General features: G+C 52.2%; 2 protein-coding genes across 2 annotated transcripts in view; both read right to left on the reverse strand.

The window, feature by feature from the left end:
• LOC105504634 (cocaine esterase-like) overlaps window positions 1–2,569 on the reverse strand; it is a gene marked incomplete at its 3' end in the record, with an annotated part of 11,352 nt that extends 8,783 nt beyond the window's left edge. Inside the window, 3 exon segments of the mRNA XM_011932141.1 lie at window positions 1,904–1,983; window positions 1,985–2,126; window positions 2,129–2,569. Of these exon segments, the coding sequence (XP_011787531.1) occupies window positions 1,904–1,983; window positions 1,985–2,126; window positions 2,129–2,240 (334 nt within the window).
• Window positions 2,570–4,655: 2,086 nt separating this feature from the next.
• LOC105504588 (cocaine esterase-like) lies at window positions 4,656–16,375 on the reverse strand. The gene is given in 14 exon segments (XM_011932081.1): window positions 4,656–4,942; window positions 5,406–5,478; window positions 5,972–6,109; window positions 6,524–6,668; window positions 6,941–7,021; window positions 7,142–7,285; window positions 7,570–7,668; window positions 8,098–8,356; window positions 8,443–8,576; window positions 9,438–9,579; window positions 10,541–10,745; window positions 15,800–15,945; window positions 15,947–16,014; window positions 16,016–16,375. Coding segments are annotated over 14 exon segments (1,857 nt in total). The 5' UTR covers window positions 16,052–16,375; the 3' UTR covers window positions 4,656–4,755.
• Between the last annotated feature and the right edge of the window lie 573 nt (window positions 16,376–16,948).

The following is a 16,948-nucleotide window of genomic DNA, read 5'->3' on the forward strand; positions in this document are numbered from 1 at the left end:
CTCCGTCTCAAAAAAAAAAAAAAAAAAAGAGATTCATTACTTGCTTCATCCTTGAGAGAAGTCCTTCCATTAATCAGTATGAAGAAGCTCTACCATGTAGGGGTGTGTGGAGGCCACTCCTTGTGTTAGAAAGTGGAAAAGCCTTGCCCCAGAAAGTGGGTGAGTTTATGACCGTTTAGATGAAAATCAAGGACAAGTACACACATCTGTTCTTGTGTGAACTGCTGGGCACTGTGTGTACTGCAGTGTGAACAGGCAGTTTCGAATGTGCACCATGGGGACTTTGATGGCCCCTGAGGAGAAGCCAGGACTGGTTGGGTAAAAAGAGTACGGCACACATCACCTGTACCCTCCTATGGCTTGTCAATTATTTTTTCTGAATGTGGGTCCAACCCAAAATTTTGTATATATATATATGTGTCAGACAAAGTCTCCATCTGTTGCCCATATTGGAGTGCAGTAGTGTGATTACAGCTCTCTGCAGCCTCCACCTCCTGGGCTTGAGATCCTCCCACCTCAGCCTCCCTAGTGGCTAGGGGTACAGGTGTGTGCCACTATGCCTGACACTTTCTTTTTTTTTTTTTTTTTTTGGTAGAGACAAGTCTTGTTGCCCAAGTTGGTCTCTAACTCCTAGCCTCAAGTGATCCTCCCATCTCTGCCTCTCAAAGTGCTGGGATAACAGGTGTGAACCACTGTGCCTGGCCCAAAGTATTTTAAAAGGTAGCCATCTGTGAGGTCAGGCAAATCTTCATGCCTGGGCTCCTGGTGAATTCTAGAATCTGGTGAAGGGCAGACACTGGAGGAAGCCCTGCAGGAGTGCGCCATGGGGCGGGGGCGGGGGGGTATGGACTCCACCTGGGCAGATTAAACTGGGAAAGGGTCAGGAGAGACAGTCAGATCATAGACTTAGGAGAGTTTCGGGTGAGAGGACGAAAGCCCGAAACACTCCCGGAGCTTCTGAAAAATGCCTAGAGAAGCCTGGCAGGCACACAGAGCCATCACCTTTGCCCGGGAAGCCAAGCTGTGTCCTTGCCCAGGATGTGGTAAATGGTATCAGGGACACCATGAGCTCTTTGCCTTTTTTTTTTTGAGAAAGATTTTTGCTTTTTCACCCAGGCTGGAGTGCTTTAGTGTGATGAAGGCTCACTGCAGCCTCAACCTCTCCTGCTAAAGTGATCCTCCCACCTCAGCCTCCCAAGTAGTTGGGACTACAGGTCACAGGCCACCACAGCCCTCTAATTTCTTTAAATATTTTGTACACACCAAGTCTCACTATATTGCCCAGGATGGCTTCCAACTCCTGGGCTCAAACGATTCTCCCCCTCGGCCTTCCAAAGTGCTGGGATTACAAGCGTGAGCCAATCACTCCCAGCCACTGCAGCCTTTTGGATTCCCTTTAGGATTTGGCCACTGGGGGCTTCTGTTCCCCAAGGACCACTAATCTTGTCTGAGGCCCCTTTGCAGGGGTCAGGGCGCCCCCCTGGCCAAGGACGCCACACACTCAGAGCCAGATGCTAGGAGAAGCTGTTATTGTTATTATCGGCCGGCAGCACCCGCTACGGCCACAATCATAAGAGGGAAATGGACTGAATCCCCGCACCCCCAATCCCTCACCCACTCCGACCCAGGGCTGCCGACCCGGCCGGGCATTTCCCGGAGCTCCTGGGTCCCCTGTACTCCGCTGATTCTTCGCCGTGGTGTCCTGCAGCCAGACCCTTTCTGTGCTTTTAGGAGCCCACCTCGGGCGGCTGGGAGGCGTCGCCTGGGGCTCACGAGTTCCACGTTGTCATCTCCACCAGCTCCTACCTCCCAGGCACCTTCCCTCCCTCACTGTCAGGTTCTGCCTCCGCAGCATTTGGCAGATCTCAGCCCGGTCCCTGTCACCCCTCCGTGGGAGCCTCACCTTGGCCGCAGACTAGAAGCAGCAGGAGCCCACAGGCCACCGCATTCAGCCGCGCCCGAAGTCGGTGCAGCCGCATGTCACTCGCTGGTCTGGGTTCGCTGCCGATGTACACTCTGCTGTTCACCCAGAGGCTGTCCCGGGTCGTTCCAGCCGTGGATCAGTGCCTCGCCCAGCCTTGGAGTTTGGACTGGGCAGGGAGTGGGTGGGGTGCGCTGGCTTTGCGGGAAAAGGTGGGTCTGGTAGGAGAGCAGGACTGAGCAGTCATAGATGGGTGAGCATCTAGTGGCAGGCAGGCCCGGGCATGGCCACTTCCCTTCTGCCCGGGCCCCTTTGGCATCCTCGGAACGGGCTGCGCTGCTTCTACAGCCCCTCCGCAACGCAGGGAATCCTCTCCTCAAACCTGTCTTCCTCCACAGGCCCGATGAGCGTGCTGGGGGATTGATAGGAGATGGTAATAAACTAGAATTGGAGAACCCAGGAGGGCTTCTCTGAGGAGGTGCACAATCAGGATCCCCACAGATGGAGAAATGGGAAGGAACTTGATTGGGGTGAAGGAACCGCTTGAGCAAAGGCAGGGAGGCGTGACGGCACCCTTCATTCTGGAAGCTCCTCCTTGTTTTCAGGACTTAGTTTCCTGGGTCCCCCTTCACAAACCCTCATCTTACAGTCTAGTGTCTGAAGGTCTCCGCGGTCCCCTCCCTACTCAGTCACGCCCTTCTTTTGAAACGTACACGTGTCTGAGGTGCTTCTTAAGGAGCGCTCCCCTTTGCCTCGGTGGCTTTCAGTTTCCTCACCTCTGGCGGAGACCAGGGCTGGTCATTTATCCAGTCGACAAACATTTCACAAGGGCCTGGACCTGTCGTCTGAGCGCTGGGGACCCGGCACTCCCAGGCCTATGTTGCAGCAGGGGAGGCTCTCACATCACCTGAGGGTCCAGAGACACTGGGAGCCCTGACAGGCCAGAGGCAAGCAACCCGCCTAGGCACAGGAGTGTGCCATGGCCCTGTAACTATAGGTTTTAGTGTCTGAAGCCCGGAGGTGGAGGCTACAGTGATGTGTGATTGCACCACTGCATTCTAGCCTGGGTGACAAAACGAGACCTTGTCTCAAAAAAAAAAAAAAAAAAAAAAAAAAAGGAGGAAGTAAATTCAAATGTATTTCACCATAAAGCTGATTTTTTAAAAAATTAACTATTAAGTCTAAACAGTAATCCTGGGAACCGACTTTGGGAAAGTATATTGTACATCTGCAGAACTGAAAAACATACAGAGACATGCAGGCAGTTGGTGCTCAATAAACGCTTTCAGAATGTAGTGGGAACATTATGCACCAAACAGTGTTCATTGAAAGGAAAGTCTCCTCCCTCTCTCAAATTCAAGTCAGTCCAGGCTTAATATTATCTTTGTCTACCACCGGGTGGCCAAAATGGGCAATGTGGGTGTTCTGGTCTTTCACCCCAAACTTCAAAAGGCTCTGTAGTTGGGCTTAAAGGCTGTGGGTGGAAAGAAGGGAGACTTTCCCCCTGGAAAACGGGTGCCCTGAGAGGCAAGTTGGTCAGAGGTAGGGGCATAAGGGGATCGTTAGGGTCTATGGGACAGGAATACAGCCTCTTAATGACAGAGAGAATATACTTGGGTGAAACCAAGATGCTGCTTGAACACAGTTGGCCACCTTTGCACATTGAGATAAAATATGAAGTTTTTTGCAGAGCGGGGCAGGAGGAAAGTTTAGGGACAACAATGAGGTAAGTAGGAAAATAATCATGTGGACACACAGTGTGAGTTCGGGGATGCTCAGGCGGTTCAAAGGTTGGCAGGGGAATTCTGAAAGGCGAGAGGACATCTTCCTGGATAGAGAGGCCCCTGGGAGCCAGGGGACAGGAATCTCTTGGCAAGTGTGCTAATATCCTGTGAGTATGGGCCTTACAGTGTCTGTAGAACCACTGAGAGGAGCAAACTTCAGGAGACGGGCCACTGAGGAAGCAGCTTGACTTTCCTGGCCGCTGTGCAGGCAGCCCAGGCTCAGGGGCCTATGGACAAGCCCAGTCTTGCTTCTTACAAAAGCGGGGTGAGTTACCTCTGCAGGACATCGATAGTTGAATGGGTGGCTTGATTTTGTTTGTTTGGTTGGTTGGCTGGTTTTTTTGAGACGGTGTCGCGCATTGTTGCCCAGGCTGGAGTGTAGTGCTGTGATCTCGGTTCATTGCAACCTCCGCTACCTGGGATCAAGGGATTCTCCTGCCTCAGCCTCCTGAGTAGCTGGGATGACAGGTGTGCACCACTGCGCCCGTCTAATTTTTGTATTTTTCAAAGAGATGGGGTTTCACCATGTTGGCCAAGATCATCTCTAACTCCTGTCTTCAGGTGATCTGCCCAACATGACCTCCCAAAAGTGCTGGCATTACAGGAAACAGCCACAGTGACTGGCCTATTATTCACTTTTTATTTTTAATTTTCTCATATTCCTTTTCCTTATATTTTGTTTTCTTTGCTTTTTAAAAATCTTTTCTACTTGTCACTGACTTGAAACTCAAAACTTTCCTATTTAGTTTCTAATCACTCTCTCTTTCTTTTTTATTTTTTTTTGAGAAGGGGTTGCCCTGACTGGTCTCTAACTTCTGGCCTCAAGCCATCCTCCCATCTCAGTCTCCCCAATAGCTGGGATTACATATATGAGCCCTCATGCCTGAGTAAGTTCTTAATAAATGCTTTCTGAATGGATGGACGGAAGAATGAATGAATGGCTGCATGAATGAAGGAATCAACTTCTTTCTCCTCAGTGGGTGTGTGTGGGCACAGCAGGCTGACGCTCGCCTGTAAGCAAGCCCAACCCCTCCTCCCTGGCACTGGGAGCTACAGTTCTGTGTGTTTCTCTTCAGGCTCCTCGAGCTCCTGGATCTTCTGGGGCAGCGCCTTCTTCCAGAACTGGAACCTGTGGGCCTTCAGAGCCCGGCCCACTGCAGGCTGTAGGTTCAGCTGCAGGTATTGCTCCTCCTGGTCGAACAGCGGCCAGTGTGGCAGACCCTCGCCGTTGGGGTTCCTATAGACATGCCGTCCCAGCAGGGCGATACGAGGGTCATTCTGAGCCCCTGGAGGCCAGACCTGAGCACCCTGAGTCTGGTCAGGCAAGGCAGCCAAGCAGGCCAGGTGGGCTTGGGGAGTGAGGGGGGCGTCTTCCAGAAACAGGAAACAAATTCCCTCCAGCTAGTGTCAGCTCCAGTGGGGGCAGGGCGGCCGGCTCTATTGTATCCCTCTCTCTGAGAGGGAGACCCTGCCAGTGGCACAGCACTGGTGCCCACCCTCCAGGTAGACCAGGGAGGTGGAGCGTGTCCACTGCCCCACAGCACCCCCACCCTATCTGAGTGGGTCCCGCGGCTGGGGAAGGGGCTATCATGTGATTAAGGATGCGGGTGTGATCATGAGGTCACCCTAGACTAGGAGATTGCTGGATGGGCACAAGCCTCCCAACCCGGGGAGGTTGAGGGAGGGGTGTGATGTCTCACCCGTTTCGAGCAAAGTTGGCCCAGTACTTCATCGTCTTCCTGCTTAGCCGCTCCTCCTCCTCAGTGAATTTAGCTGCAGAGAGGAAGGGGACATGTGTCTTGGTCAGGATGGCCCACCTCAGCATCCCAGGTGGAGCTTGTCTATGGCCCACAGCCCTCGGCCCCCAGTCCCGCTTCTCTGCTTTTTCTCTCACCACCCTCAGAAGCCAGCCCTCCCCTTTTCCAAACTTTTCCCTTAGCCCAGGCTCTGGCTGACTCCATCCTGGGCTCCTTCCTGGCCCTGAAGGCTCCTTCTTCCTTCTGTCACTGGGAGTCATTGAAGAAACAAACGTCCTGCACCAGGCAGACACCCAAGGGTGGGGAGGGACGGAGGGAGCACAGGCCACAGTCTGAAGAGTCATGAATTCTAATCCTGGCACAGCCTCTGGAGCTGTAAAATCTTGGACGCCTGATCTCATCCTGTCTCTGAGCCTCAGTTTCCTTATCTGGGCAGTGAGGACAATCAATCACCCCTCAGGGACCCAGCCAGGGACCCAGCCACCTTCCGGGAAAGGAAGAAGACTCACCGTAATTGCCCCAGAAGAAAGTTCCAAAAACAAAAGGAAGCTCATCACCATGGTCTGCCTTCACGTGCGGCGGCCTGATGTTCTTGACCCAGCTGGGCTGATGCTGGAACTCATAGAAGTACACAGGGGCCCGGGAACCTGTGGGGTGGACAGCCCGTGACACAGTGGCCCCTCCCCTGAAGCCTTCTTGCCTCACCCATGGTGATAAGATACCTAGGTCCAAAGCTGGCTGGAATCTGGACAGTGGGGTGTGGAACCCCAGGCTGGGGCAGGAGCAGAGGAAGAGACGGGATAAATCATGGCCTTGGACTTCTTAGCTGTATCATCTTGGGCAAGTCACTGAAGGTCCCTAACTTCAGTTTCCTCATCTGTGAAACGGGGAAATGTCTGTCTCTTGGGCTAGCCATAAGGATTTACTGCAGTGATGGACCTTAAGTGTCCCAGGCGCCCAAAAAAAATGGGTGGGGACCCGGACAGCAGCAGGTCTCACCTGGGACCCACAGCCCTGAGCTGTACCCCTGCCAGTCAGGCCTTAGGTCCAAATATACTCACGCTGAAAATGTGCTACTTGGAGTGCAGGGATCATGAACATGGAGTCTGCCATCATCTCCTGGAACTGGGCTTGGAGGCTCTGGGGCTCCCCATTGTCCCCAGCGTACTCCTCCATCAGCAGGTCACCAAATGTAGGTGGCAACATCTACTCCAGGTGGATCAGGAAGAGGCAGGTTAGGCTGGATGTCAAGGGCAAGGAGGAGGAGGCCTCGGACTTGGGGAGACGGACCGTGAAATGGAACAGGAAGGGGGAGCAAAGGCGAGGCTCTGAGGTGACCCCACCCCCAAGCACACAAACACTCGGGCCTTTGCTCATGGGGGTCACTACATAGGCAGGGTATCTGGGGGTTGAATTTCCTCTGCCTCAGCACAGGAGAGGAGCCCCTCTCCATTGGCGAGGGACCCCAGGAGCCTTACCATCAGCGTTAACATTTTCTGCAGAACAGCCTGGAAGGCCTCTCTGTCCATTTCCTTCTGGGTGTCATAGATACCCGTGACCTGGTGGCCAGGAGAGAGTCTACAGCTGGGGATGGGATGAGCCTGGAGCTGTGAAGCCCTGAACACTCCCCACTACCAGATGGGCTCCCCAGGCACTTGAGGGCTTGGGTTGGGCCTCACTTTGGGGATGATCCAGCCGAATTCATCATTGTTGACACCAATGATGCTGGGGACAGCTTGAAAGTCGGCAGAGGCCAGCAGCTCCTGCGGGTGCCTGGGCAGGAAGACCCCATCCACCACTCCGGGGATCATCATGTTGAAAGGCTGAGGGGAAATGCAAGGTCAGGGAAGAAGGTTGGGTCCCAGACATCTTCTGATGACCTCTGAGTACCTTCCACTCCTTCCTGGTTCACCTTCAGATGCTCATATCCACCCCAGGAGATCAATGCCTGGCTCGGGCATGCACCAACCTTCAGTCCCCACCCAGGGCTATGATACCCAGGCATGCAGATGAGGTAATATGCCCAGGGAATATGAGGAGCATGCAGGCCTGAGAGCCCTATGCCTACTGCACCCCTTCCTCTACACCCACATCTGTTTAGACCGACCTTGTTAATTGCAAGAATCTCCTCTTTACTCTTGCCCCGCAGGCAGCCCACTAGGGCCTCAGAGTCAACTTGCTCACAAGCAGACAGGCTGGCCACCACCTGCAAAGGAAGCAGGCAGGAGCTGGCTCATCCTTCCAGGTAGAGGACAGGAGTTTGCCCAATGCCCTGGCCAAGAACAGGGGCACCCCAAATCTCACAGGGTACTGCGTATGAATTCCTGCAGGTCTGACACTGTTCCAACTCAGAAGTCCCAGACAGAAGGACCATCCCATCTGCCTAGATGGTTCTCCTCATGATGGGGATCCCTAGGGTGACAACTTTGCACAGAGGCCACAGAACAAACTTGGCCTCTGCAATGGCAGAAGGATGTACATTCTGACCCTGGAGCCCGCCAGCAATTCCAAGGTAGGCGGCAGCTCCTGGTGCCTGCTCCTGAATGGCTCTTGTCATCCCTGGCTAACAGACAGAGGCTCTGAGGGGTATGAGAGGAGGTAGCAGGCCTAGGCCTCTGCAGCTGAGGGCACTCACCGTGAAGATAACATCTGCTGAGCTGGCAATGAGGCCAGGCAGCAGGGCCACGCCACTCTCCATGATGGCCCCATGGAAGAGTCCTTGGGACATGGGGGACACAACAAGGGAAGACACACTCGTGCCACCTGCAGACTCGCCAAAAATGGTGACACGGTCAGGGTTGCCTCCAAAGTAGGCGATATTCTGCCGGACCCAGCGTAGTGCGGCCACTTGGTCCAGGTAGCCCCAGTTGCCGGTTGCATGCTTGTCTCCAGTGCTGAGAAGTAGCAGGGACAGGGATCACAGGGCTGTTCTGGCCCCACTCAGCCCTCATTGCGCAGCCCAGCCCAGCCCTAGTCTCACCTGAAGAAGCCCAGGACACCCAGGCGGTACTGGATGGTGACCACCACAACGTCCTCAAAGGCGGCCAGCATGGAACCATCATACATGGAAGCCATGCCAAAAACAAGCCCACCACCGTGGATCCACACCATCACCTGGGGAAATCAAGGCAGCTACCACGATGTTCCCATTCAGCCTGAACCCCACCAGGGCCACTACCTAGACCAACCAGTGCTTTGCCTCTGTCTACCTCCCCATTAGAACTCCAGCACAAATTCATTACATGAGTCACAGACCAGGTACCCAGGATCTATCAGGAAGACTAGGCCTCACACCTTTTGGATTGACGTCTCGTATCAAAGCCTGGTTTCATTTGTCCCAGAAAACTCACCAAAGTGGAAAGAAAAGGGGCGTCTCCCTGACGGCTCCACATGAACATCAATCAAAAATGTCCTTAACCTGAACCACACAGTGAGACCCCATTTCAACAGAAAATGTTTTAAAAAATTAGCCAGGTATGGTGGCATAGGCCTGCATTCCCAGCTACTCGGGAGGCTGAGATGGGAGGATCGTCCAGGAATTCGAGGCAACAGAGAGCTACGTTCACGCCACTGCATTCTAGCCTGGGAAACAGAGCATGATGCCACCTCTAACAGAAAAAGTTTTTGTGTGTGCCCATTCTTATAGGCCCAACAGATTATCCATGGCTGGAATTCTTGGTAACCTCAAGGTGCAGCCCTTGGGCACTTGAGTGGATGTCCTGGGTGTGAGTTGGCTGGGTGAGTCCTGGGTCCAGCCCAGAGCCACAGCCTTTGACCTCTTGGAGTAGCCAGAACTCTGTGACCTCATGCCCAGGGGCCAGCTGCCCAGCCTGGGTAAGGAGCATTTCCTGGACCTGACAGTGAGAAGTTTCTCAGCATGGTCCATTCTGCAGCAGGGCCTGAGCTAATATTGTCCTTTCCAGCTTCTTGCAGAACTGTCCTCCAACTCCCAGTGAACTGTGGCCTGACACTCACTGGTAGGTTAGAGCCTTCATGGCTATAGGCCGGCGTGTAGATGTTGAGGTACAGGCAGTCCTCAGACATGGAGACAGAAGGGATGGTCACATTGACTTGGCTCAGAGCCTCTGAATCCATTATGGTGAGGTCCTGAAGACACCTGGTAACCAGAGCCAACAATCAGTCCAGCAACCGCATCATGGCCAAAACCAGACCTTGGGTTCAGATGTGCCCCCAACCACCCTCAGCCCCTTCTCACAATATCCTGCTCACACATGATCCCTCTCAAAAATCCCTTCCCACCAAGTTACAGGCCACAGGCTCTGGGGAAGCTGGGATGGAGCTTGGACTTCCAGGGAGGTTTCGAGGTCATTGAGGACCTTGGGTATCATTCCTCCCGACACCAGAAACCTTGACTCTCAGGGGTTTCTATGAGAACCATTGGCTGCATGTGTTGACATTCACCACTATATCGCTGTACCCCCTCAGGCCTGGCACAGGGGAGTAGCCCACATATGTGTGCTACATGAGTGAATAGATGTTAATTTCTCATGAGAAGGGCAGTGGGATGTCCCTCATCCCAAGTCTAAACTCTCAAAAACTCATCATTCCCACATGGCCTCCAGTTGGAAAAATATACACGTCTCTTGGCCAATGGCTCCTGGCCCTGTCGGTGGACACAGTGACTGTGGAAAGTGCAGGTCCCCAGGAAGCTACCACTACTCTTCTCTTCAGCTATTTGCAACATCTGCCACTAGAGTTAGGGGCTCCTACAAGGTTCATAGAGCTACATCGAACCTTTCCCAGAGACACCTGCCCCTGGTGGCAGAGAAAGCTTGGCATATCCAGAATCTGGGGAGATCTGTGTGTCTGTCCCTCCCTTCAGCACCTGGAGCCAATGCCTCCTGAATGCCAAGCCTTGAGCCAGGAGTCTGAGAAGTTATTCGCCCTCCCCAGCCTCAGCATGCTCACTGGAAAAATGCACGTGGGGATCCACGAAACTCAGAAGGAAAACTGGCTGTGGGGGTTTAGGTGACATAACAATTGCAGCCTAGCTGAGCTCAGAGCACCCCACCCCTGCCCCAGGGCCTGGAGTTCCCTGGACCCCTGGGAGAGCTTACACATCAGGATGGGTGGTTCCATCCCTCACACCACTCCAAGATTCAGGGGGCTCAGGGGGTGCAAATCGCAGCGGACCTAGAGGTGGCTTGGCAAAGGGAATTCCCAGGAAGGTATGGACCCCCGCATCAGCGCTCTTCACATGGACAAGACTCCCCAGCACCTGGCCCGTGTGTGTGGTCCGGATGGGACTGGCAGAGTCCTGGCCTGTGGGCAGAGAGACAGACATCACAGTTGGGGTGTCCAATTGGTTGCCCTCCCAGACTGTTGGTATTGCTGCCTCCTTGCCATCCTCAGCTCAGCTCAAGGGATCCTGATCTATAAACACAGGCTTTACGAACTTCCTGCCTGTAACACTCCCTTCCTGCTCTGCCTTCCTGGGCCTGTCTGCATCCCACCAGGCTGAGGCTTCTTGGGGCCCGACATCATCATTCAGCCCTAGGACCTTCAAACAAAGGGTCACATGCCCTTGTTGGGACTAGAGTGTCCTTTCAACTGTGTGCCAGGTCATGTGACAGTAGGATGATGGTGGGAATTGGGCAGGCAAGGTTCCTGTCCTCAGGGATGTCATGTCCAAGGTGGCAAGAAATGACATAAATAAAGCATCCTCCAAACCATGAGCGATGTTGGTGAAAAGAGCTACAAGAGAGAAGTATGGCTGTGACTAGGACATAAAAAGCACTGCAGCGGCCTGGGGACCCTAGTGGGACTCTGTCTCTGCAAAAAAAATCAAGAAAATAAATTATCGGGGCATGTTGGTGCATGCCTGTAGTCCCAGCTACTTGGCCGGCTAAGGTGGGAGGACTGCTTGAACCTGGGAGGTTGAGGCTACATGAGCCATTATCGGGTCACTGCACTCCAGCCTGGGTGACAGAGTGAGAACCTGTCTCAAAAAAGCAAAAACAAAAACAAAAAAGCACAGCCTCTGGGTGTGGTGGTGTGGACCTGTATTGGCATGGTGGTGTGGGCCTATATTCCCAGCTACTCAGCTACTCAGGAGGCTAAGGCAAAAGGGGTTCCATGCTGCATGAGCTATGATCTGGCCCTTGTACTCTAGCCTAGGCAACAAAGCAAAACACAGTCTCCAACAATAAAAGCATAGCATGACTGCTGTAGGGATCAAGGAGGGAGAAAGTGACTGAAAATCACCTAACAGAGAAAATCAGTCCTCTTAATAGATAAAGAATTTCTACAAACAAAGAATATGCCAGCTACACAAAAGGAAAAGCAGCATAAGAATAAGTTCACAATAAGCAATAAAAATCAGTGTCTCTTAAATAAACAAAGAGAGCTTTACCTCATTCACAGTAAGAGTAATGCACATTGAATTCTCACTGTGATGTCAACCACTCATTTTGTCGTATCACAAAAAGCAAGGCAACCAGATATTACATATTTTCTTTCAGAAGTACACAGCACCACATGTGAAGTAGTCCTCCAAAAAACAAAACAAAATAAAACCTAAAACCCAAATCTGATTATGTCTCTAGACTATAAATACAAGTTTACAGGGTCAACAGGGGACAGAAGAACAGTTAGAGACTCCACTGGGATGCAATCAGCAAAACCTAAATGGTGGTATCTTTTCCAGAACAAATAAAGTGGTTTCTTCAACATGCAACAAAATTTAGAAAGAACATAAAAGAGAGGCAGAAGGTAAATTTGGAGACTGAAAGAGATTCAAGAAACACATAAAAATGACATATGATAATAAGTGTTGGTAAGGAGGTGGAAAACTTGGAACTTTCATACATTGCCGGTGGGAAGGTAAAATGGTGCAGCTGCTTTGGAAAACAGTCTGGCAGTTTTTCAAGGGATTAAACATAGAGCTGCCATATGACTCAGCAATTCCACTCCTAAGTATAAATCCAAGAGAATTGGTGGGACATGGAGGCTCATGCCTGTAATTCGAGCACTTTGGTAGATCAAGGTGGGCAGATCACCTGAGGTTAGGAGTTCGAAATGAGCCTGGCCGATATGGTGAAACCCTATCTCTACTGAAAATACAAAAATTAGCCATGTGTGGTGGCGTGTGCCTGTAATTCCAGCTACTTGGGAGGGTGAGGCATGAGGATCCCTTGAACCTGGGGGGCAGACATTGCAGTGAGCCTGGGCGACAGAATGAGACTCCATCTCAAAAAAAAAGAAAAAAAGAAATGCCTACCAATTTGCAAAGTAGGAACCTTATTTGAATCCTGATTTTAAAAAAAAACAAACTTGTATTAATACAAGTATCATTTATAAACATTAAAAGAATATTCGATTATATATTTCATTAAATTGAGAACAATATGTTATGGAAATACACACATACATTTATGTTCCTTTTAGTAGGACTTGATGAAAAATTTACAGATGATATAATATCTGGGATTTGTTTCAAATAATGGTGCAAGGGGGAGGTGGCCATCCAGAAAACACCCGGTTATATTCAACCTGAGAAAGCTGATTTAAAACAAAAACAAAAACAAGATCTTCATCATTGCTGAAGGTGGACAATGGGTATGTTGGATTTGGTACATTACTCTTTCTACCTCAGACTTGGCTTATTCCTTGGTGCTGTGCAGCCCTCTAGCAGCCTTAACCCTCTCTGTGCCTCAGGAAGGTTCACCTGCTGTAGTTATTCCCACCAGCTCTCACCTACCTGGCACCTTCCCTTTTGGAATCTCAGGTTCTGTTTCTGTAGGGTTTGGGAAATCTGAGCCCAGTTCCATAATAAAAAGTCCAAACACAGGCCAGGCGCAGTGGCTGACGTCTGTAATCCCAGCACTTTGGGAGGCTGAGGTGGGTGGATCACTTGAGATTAGGAGTTCAAGACCAGCCTGGCCAACATGGTAAAACCCCATCTCTACCAAAAGATACAAAAATTTGCTGGGTGTGGTGCCGTGTGCCTGTAGACCCAGCTATTTGGGAGGCTGATGCATGAGAATTGCTTGAACCCAGCAAGCAGAGGTTGCAGTAATTCGAGATGGCACCACTGCACTCAAGCCTGAGCAACAGAGTCAGACCCTGTCTCAAGAAAAAAAAAAAAGTCAAAAAACAAAACAGCCTTAGGGAGCCAATGCCACCCTACACCTGTCAGCTCAACATGGATCAACATGTTCGATGCCACCTGGTGTGGGTGAGGCAGGGGTCAGTAGACATTTACAGGCACCAGAGAGGACATTTTAACAATGTCTCCAAGTCAAAAGGCCCACTCCTCTCCCCAGTAACACGCTCCTGCACACAATTCCTTGCTGGAGGGGATGTCTATCCAGGTAATTCCCTGTGGCCACTGGCCACTGATGCCTGATGTTTGTTACAGCAAAGGACGTCACCTGCTGAAATGTCCCTGGTTAGAGACCTGTTACATCAACTCATATAATAAAGAGATTCATTACTTGCTTCATCCTTGAGAGAAGCCCTTCCATTAATCAGTATGAAGAAGCTCTACCATGTAGGCATGTGCGGAGGCCACCCTATGTGTTAGAAAGTGGAAAAGCCTGGCCCCAGAAAGTAGGTGATTTTATGACCGTTTAGATGAAAATCAAGGACAAGTACACACATCTGTTCTTGTGTAAATTGCTGGGCACTGTGTGTACTGCAGTGTGAACAGGCAGTTTCTAGTGCATGCCATGGGAACTTTGAAAATCCCTGAGGAGAAGCCAGGACTGGTTGGGTAAAAAGAGTACGGCACACATCGCCTGTACCCTCCTATGGCTTTTCAATTATTTTTTCCTGAATATGGGTCCAACCCAAACTTGTGTGTGTGTATGTGTATGTGTGTATATATTGCCAGACAAGGTCTCCATCTGTTGCCCAGACTGGAGTGCAGTGGTGCAATTACAGCTCACTGCAGCCTCAGCCTCCTAGGCTTGAGATCCTCCCATCTCAGCCTCCTGAGTAGCTGGGAGTACACATGTGTGCCACCATGCCTGACTCTTTTTTTTTTTTTTTTTTTTTGATAGAGACAAGTCTTGTTGCCCAAGCTGGTCTCTAACTCCTAGCCTTAAGTGATCCTCCCATCTCCATTTCTCAAAGTGCTGGGATAACAGGTGTGAACCACTGTGCCTGGCCCAAAATACTTTAAAAGGTAGCCATCTGTGAGGCCGGGCAAATCTTCATGCCTGGGCTCCTGGTGAACTCTAGAATGTGGTCAAGGGCAGGAACGAGAGGAAGCCCTGCAGGAATGCACCATGGGGTGGGGAGAGTATGGACTCCACCTGGGCAGATTAAATTGGGAGAAGTTCAGGAGAGACAGTCAGATCATTCACTTAGGAGCGTTTCGGGTGACAGGACCAAAGGCTGAAACACTCCCGGAGCTTCTGATAAGGGCCTGGAGAAGCCTGGCAGGCACACAGAGCCATCACCTTTGCCCTGGAAGCCAACTTGTGTACTTGCCCAGGATGAGGTAAATGGCGTGAGGGACACCACGAGCTCTTTGGCTGTTTTTTTGTTTTTTTTTTTAAGACAGATTTTTGCTTTATCACCCAGGCTGGCGGAGTGCAGTAGTGCCAAGAAGGCTCACTGCAGCTTCAACCTCCTCTGCTAAAGTGATCCTCCCACCTCAACCTCTCAAGTAGCTGGGACTACAGGTTACAGGCCACCACGGCCCACTAATTTCTTTTAATTTTTTGTACACTCTGAGTCACACTGTGTTGCCCAGGCTGTCCTCCAACTCCGGGGCTCAAGCGATTCTCCCCCTCGGTCTTCCAAGGGGTTAGGATTACAGGCGTGAATCAATCGCACCCAGCCACTTCGGCCTCTTGGTCTGCTTTAGGATCTGGCACCCGGGGGCTTCTGTTCCCCAAGGACCACTAACCTTGTCTGAGGCCCCTTTGGAGGGGTCAGGGCGCACCCTGGCTAAGGAAGCAACACACTCAGAGCCAGATGCTTTGAGAAGCTGTTATTGTTATTATCGGCCGGCAGCACCGGCTACAACCACAATCATAAGAGGGAAATGGACTGAATCCCCGCACCTCCAATCCCTCACCCACTCCGACCCAGGGCTGCCGACCCGGCCTGGCATGTGCCGGCGCTCCTGGAGCCCCTGTAGTCCGCTGGCTCCTCACTGTGGTGTCCCGCAGCCGGAACCTTTCTGCGCTTCTAAGAGCTCACCTTGGGTGGCTGGGAGGCATCGCGTGGGGATCACGAGTTCCACGCTCTCATCTCCACCAGCTCCTACCTCCCAGGCGCCTTCCCTCCCGCACTGTCAGGTTCTGCCTCCGCAGCATTTGGCAGATCTGACTCCGGTCCCTGTCGCCCCTCCGCGGGAGCCTCACCCTGGCCCTGGACGAGAAGCAACAGGAGCCCACAGGCCACCGCACTCAGCCGCGCGCGAAGTCGGTGCAGTCGCATGGTCAGCTCGCTGGTCTCGGTTCGCTGCCGATGTACACGCTGCTGTTCACCCAGAGACTGCCCCGGGTTTGGCCTCGCCCAGCCTCGGAGTTTGGACTGAGCAAAGAGTGCGCGGGGTGCGCTGGCTTGGGCCAGGAAAAGGTGGGTCTGGCAGGACAGCAGGAATGAGCAGTCATAGGTGGGTGGGGATCTAGTGGCAGGCAGGCCTGGGCACGGCCACTTCCCTTCTGCCCGGGCCCCTTTGCACCCTCGGAACGGGCTGCGCGGTTCTGTAGCCCCTCCACGATCCGGGGAATCCTCTCCTCAAACCTGTCCTTGTCCACAGGCCTGATGAGCTTGCTGGAGGATCGATAGGAGGGAGCAATAAACTAGAATTGGAGAACCCAGGAGGGCTTCTCTGAGGGGGTGCACGTTCAGGATCCCCACAGATGGAGAAATGGGAAGGAACTTGATCGGGGTGAAGGAACCGCTTGAGCAAAGGCAGGGAGGCCTGAAGGCGCCCTTCATTCTGGAAACCCTCCTTGCTTTCGGGACTCAGTCTCCTGGGTCCCCCATCACGGTCCCTCATCCCCTTACAGTCCAGGGTCTGAGGGTCTCCGCGGTCCCCTCCCTACTCAGTCACGCCCTTCTTTCGAAACGTACATGTGACCGCGGCACTTCTTTTTTTTTTTTTTTTTTTTTTGAGACGAGAGTCTTGCTCTGTCACTCAGGCTGGAGTGCAGTGGTGTGATCTTGGCTCACTGCAACCTCTGCCTCCCAGGTTCAAGTGATTCTCCTGCCTCAGCCTCCCGAGTAGCTGGGACTACAGGCGCCAGCCACCTCGCCCGGCTAGCTTTTTGTATTTTTTAGTAGAGACGGGGTTTCACCGTGTTAGCCAGGATGGTCTCGAACTCCTGACCTCGTGATCCGCCCGTCTCGGCCTCCCAAAGTGCTCGGATTACAGGCTTGAGCCACCGCGCCCGGCCATTTTTTGTATTTTTAGTAGAGACGGGGTTTCACCGTGTTAGCCAGGATGGTCTCGATCTCCTGACCTCGTGATCCGCCCGTCTCGGCCTCCCAAAGTGCTGGGATTA

The sequence above is a fragment of the Colobus angolensis genome, unplaced genomic scaffold, assembly GCF_000951035.1.
Source record: "Colobus angolensis palliatus isolate OR3802 unplaced genomic scaffold, Cang.pa_1.0 Scaffold93, whole genome shotgun sequence".
NCBI lineage: Eukaryota > Metazoa > Chordata > Mammalia > Primates > Cercopithecidae > Colobus > Colobus angolensis.